Source organism: Aegilops tauschii, chromosome 4 (assembly GCF_002575655.3).
Source record: "Aegilops tauschii subsp. strangulata cultivar AL8/78 chromosome 4, Aet v6.0, whole genome shotgun sequence".
NCBI classification, from domain to species: Eukaryota; Viridiplantae; Streptophyta; class Magnoliopsida; order Poales; family Poaceae; genus Aegilops; species Aegilops tauschii.
In genome coordinates this window covers 468,885,331-468,890,532 of record NC_053038.3, presented here as the reverse complement: position 1 = coordinate 468,890,532, position 5,202 = coordinate 468,885,331, and the positions used below count along the sequence as shown (strand labels likewise).

The window sequence follows — 5,202 nt, the reverse complement described above, 5'->3', positions numbered from 1 at the left end:
CATTTTAGAAGTCCTTATCTCATCCTTGCATTTGATTCAGACTTTTTTTTATATCTACAACACCTGCATAATCTAGTTTTTCTCTCATTACAACACACATGCATATTTGCTAGTATTGCCTATGTGGCGTCAGCCATCGCCCCATACAGACATACCAAACCTTACCTAGGATGTACATTCTCTTTTCATATTTATGTGACCTAGCTCACACACACGATGTAGGTTTACGATCTTCAATGCATTCTACTCTTACTCATACAGAGAACAAGTGGGCATCCATGGCGAAGTGCACATGCGCAATACATATAGACCAGTTAGTTAACCTCCTAGTACCCCGCAGCTTACCGACCGCCATGCAGCGAGCCGACCGACATGGTGCCACAGGAGGAGGACCAGGTCATGGACGAGAGCACGGACCCAGGGAACACGGACGAGTCGGGATCCGAGAACATGAGCACCGCGTCCTCCGGCAGCGTCTCCTCGCCGTTGAGGAACTGGCAGGCCTGCCTCATGCTGGGCCTCGCCTCAGGCCGGCCTTGGCTGCACACCATGCCCAGCCACAGCACCAGCCTCGCCTCCGCGGCGTCGTAGCACCCGTCCAGCCTCGGATCCACGGCCCGCAGCAGGTCGCCGTCCAGCCCGCAGTCCCGGACCCACCGCACCAGGATCACGTCCGCCGCCTCGCCGGGCTCGACGGGCCGGCGGCCGCACGCGACCTCGAGCAGCAGCGCGCCGAAGGAGAAGACGTCGGTGGCCGTGGTGGCGCGGCTGGTCACGGTGAGCTCCGGGGCCATGTACCCCAGGGTGCCGGCCACGCGCGTGGTGCCCGGGGCCGCGCCGTGCTCGTAGAGGCGTGCCAGGCCGAAGTCGCCGAGCCGTGCGCCCATGTCGGCGCCGAGCAGCACGTTGTTGGCCTTCACGTCGCGGTGCACCACCACGTGCTCCCACTCCTCGTGCAGGTACAGCAGGCCGCGCGCCACGCCCCGGATGACGCTGAGCCGCTGCGCCCACGTGAGCACCTTGTTGCCCCCGCCGAACAGGTGCGCGTCGAGGCTGCCGTTGGGCATGAACTCGTAGACGAGGAGCAGGTCATTGCCGTGCTTGCACCACCCGCGCAGCTCCACCAGGTTACGGTGGCGCATCCGCCCCAGGCTCGAGATCTCCGCCACGAACTCCCTCATCCCTTGCTTGGTGCCGCTGGAGATCCGCTTGATGGCCACCTCCTCGCCGGACCGACGGCGTCCGAGCACGCCTTTGTACACGTGGCCGAAACCGCCCGAGCCGAGAAGCCCGCTCTCCCTGAACCCCTTGGTCGCCTTGTAGAGCTCGATGTATGGAATCCTCTGGGGGTGTTCGAGCTCCCACTCCTCCAGCTTGTCGGCGAGCGCCGCCCTACGCCGGAGCCACAGCACAGTAACCATCGCTGCCGCAACCAAGGTGAGTGTTCCCGCACAAGCCACGGCGGCAAATTTGATGATGAGGACCTTGGGAGCCGGCGTTCTCTGCCTCGGGACCTTCGGCAGCCGCCGGAGATCAATGGGCTGGGCGGGCCCATTGGCCCGGAAACTCCATGCCAGGATGTAGTGCGAGCTCGCGAGCTTCCCGGTGGCCGAAGAGAAGCCGACGTACATGTTCTCCTTGAAGACGGACCGGAGATCAAGCTTTGTCGATATGAGCGGCCGCTGCGGCCGGTCAGCCACGGACACCGGGGCGACGGTCACGTTGAGCAAGCTGGTACCGCCGTCGTAGTCTATCCACGCCTGGATCTGCTGCGCGCTCTCCAGCTTCACGGGCACCTTCCTGTTCTCGGCGGTGTAGTACGCGGCCTGCTCGGACACGTTGGACACGAGGCTGTTGACGTCGACGCCGACGTGGTTGCCGTTGGTCTCCTTCATCTCCAGGTCGGTCACCGTGTCGAACTCAACGGCGAAGACGTGGTTGGAGGCCTTGCCGTTGGTGGTCGGCCCGAGGACGCCGAGGTAGATCTCGGGCGACGCGCCGGGGAGCGCCCTGGACGGGGCCACCACGAAGGCCAGCCCATGGCCGCCACCTGTCCCGACTGTCACGATGTCGAAGACGAAGGCCGTGCTGAAGGAGGAGACCGCGAGTCCGCCACCGCTCTGGCTGTCGTCGAGCGTGCCAAGGGCCACGGGGGAGCCGTAGAAGGCGTGGCCGACGAGGCGCTCGCTGCCGTTGGTGAGCTGGAGCGCGCCGCCGCGCAGCACCGACGCCGACCCGTCCAGGCTCAGGTTGGGCGCGTGCTGGAAGCCCTGGTAGATGAAGTCGACGTCGGAGTTGCAGCAGACAGCGACGAGGAGCAGGACAAAGGAGAGGCACAGAGCAGCACCGGATGCCGCCATTCTCTTTTCTCACTGGAACTTGTGGTGTGGTGTGGTTTGGTTAAGTTCTGCTACGTATATGTTATGTATAGAGAATCCACGTCTTATGTATATGCAGAATGTGTTGGGTTTCATCGTCGATTGGTTGGTCGCCATCGCTGCTTTTTGAATTGGTAAAAGCACGAACCTCAGGGCTTGACTTTTGAGCATCGACTTGCGCTTTAGGGCTAGTGTGAGTGACAAGAGAAGAGGAAGAAAGGTCATGGTTGCTTACGCGCAATGCTTGATAGACAAAGAACGGGAAAGAAGGTCATAACCTACCTGCAATTGGCTGGCTGGTTGATTAATTATGCACAATGCTTGATAGACTGATCACAACATCACTGCCCTGTGCTGTGCGTGTGCCATTCCAAGTCGGAAACGCGAAGTCCGTCAATGATTTTGACACGAGTGAATGAAAATGAAGAGCGCGAATGATGAAACTGAGCAAAAGATTCCAACCCATCCCACTAACAGTAGCAGTTAGCAACAGATTCCGTCCAAGTCGTCGTCGGTCAATTAATTGGTACACTACAGCATTGTTGAACTGTGCTGTAAGACACGACCGACGACGCCAGTCAGGAGTTGGGACTCGCAAGTCGCGATCGACCTATGTCCTCCTGCTCCAAAACGAAAGAAACTTCTACTTACTGTACATTTGATACTACATCCGTCCTCATTTATTAGTTTCCCACGTATTTAGGGCCATATTTTGATCATAATTTTAACTAATAAAATATAAATTATACATAGCGAAAATAATATCATATGAAAGTATATTCAAATACGAATCTAATGATATAATTTTTGATGACGCGCATCAACATTTTATTAGTTAAATGTATGATCAAAATAGCACAAAAAACAAAGGGGACCAATAAATCAGGACGAAGACAGTAGGTATTGTTGGGTGCAGAAATCTCCATTGGTGCTGCGAATGAAGGTCCTAGAATACGTTATTGCCTAAGCGCTTTGGTCAAGGGTGACTGATTATCTGCTCGGCACAGGTCGCCGTTCCCACCGCACGCCCGCAATGCGAGTATTGTGGGACAACTGTCATACTGATGTTCAAATTTCTAGTATCATGGGATGCTAGAGATCGACTCCATCTTTCAACTGAGATGCAAACCGCCATTTATTGAGATTACTCGAGAGGTTGGGAAACTAATCGACAAGTTTTGAATCAATCCAAGTCTACGAGAAATCGTCCCCATGCACTCATTTTCAATTTTGTTGCTAGTGATCGATAATTAGCATACTTCTACAAGGAAAGTTTCTGTAAAAAAAAAATTAGAAACCTCACCAAGCAACATATTTTGCTAATATAACTGAAAGCTCACTAGGAAAAAAAAATCATAGAAGGCTCAACCCCTTTTAGATTTCAAACGCAGAACTACGCTAGCAAAGCGCTACTCGAAAGATATAACCACGTGTGTGACTATATATTTGAACTTTATAAACCCTTGCAGATGAGGTCCTTGTCCAAAGCTGTAAGTAGACCATCCAGATGTTCTGCATGATTCATCCTTATGCTAACGAAATTAGAGTAGCATGTATACACCGTGCGGCCATCCTTGTTGCTCGAGCCTCCTACACAGAGAACCGTCCCAATATTCCCCACATCGACTGGCTGCCACAAACCTGTATCAATATGCAAAATATGTTCAGTTAAGCTTTATTTTGCAATGTGACCAAATGAATTGACTCATAAATCTCAATGGCGTCAAAAGAACGGCATCCATGTGCAAAAGTTAACTTCGCAAACGCTGGACCTTATGAGCCATACGTTATAAACATTGAACAGTAAATATAACGACACAAACAAAATCTTAATAGACGTGTAACGGTAAGACCGACAAGGCAGGGCATACCACAACAGGCATTTGCCCATGCAAATAGGATCATGATAAGCACTTCAAGTACCTAATGTGTTTGCAACTAACCCAGTTCTACTTCCTCACATGTCACAGTGCTATAAAGATCCACCATAAAAGCCATGCCCCTTGAAAGGATCGATATAGTTGACTAGATGGGGGGAGGGGGGTGAATAGGCAACTAACAATTTTTAGCTTTTCTTTACCAATTTAAACTTTGCATCAAAGGAGGTTGTCTAGATATGCAACTAGGTGGGCAACCTATATGATGCAACAACAACTAGCACACACGCAAGGAAGGGATACAACACAATATAAGTGCGCACAAGTAAAGGTAAGAGATAACCAAGAGTGGAGCCGGTGGGGACGAGGTGTGTTACCGAAGTTCCTTCCTTTTGAGGGGAAGTACGTCTCCGTTAGAGCGGTGTGGAGGCACAATGCTCCCCAAGAAGCCACTAGGGCCACTGTATTCTCCTCACGCCCTCACACAATGCGAGATGCCGTGATTCCACTATTGGTGCCCTTAAAGGCGGCGACCGAACCTTTACAAACAAGGTTGGGGCAATCTCCACAACTTAATTGGAGGCTCCCAACGACACCACGAAGCTTCACCACAATGGACTATGGCTCCGCGGTGACCTCAACCGTCTAGAGTGCTCAAACACCCAAGAGTAACAAGATCCGCTAGGGATTAGTGGGGGGAATCAAATTTCTCTTGGTGGAAGTGTAGATCGGGGCCTTCTTAACCAATCCCGAGCAAATCAACAAGTTTGATTGGCTAGGGAGAGAGATCGGGCGAAAATGGAGCTTGGAGCAACAATGGAGTTTTTAGGGAAGAGGTAGGTCAACTTTGGGGAAGAAGACCCCCTTTTATAGTGGGGGAAGAAATCCAGCCGTTACCCCCACTTCAGCCCCGCAGAGAGCGGTACTACCGCTAGGCCAGCGGTACT

At 52.8% G+C, this 5,202-nt stretch overlaps 1 protein-coding gene across 1 annotated transcript; it reads right to left on the bottom strand.

The window, feature by feature from the left end:
* On the bottom strand, window positions 1-2,455 carry LOC109772832 (L-type lectin-domain containing receptor kinase IV.1-like). The gene has a single exon (XM_020331532.4). It carries the CDS (start codon window positions 2,358-2,360, stop codon window positions 342-344), a length of 2,019 nt encoding a protein of 672 aa, XP_020187121.1. The 5' UTR covers window positions 2,361-2,455; the 3' UTR covers window positions 1-341.
* Between the last annotated feature and the right edge of the window lie 2,747 nt (window positions 2,456-5,202).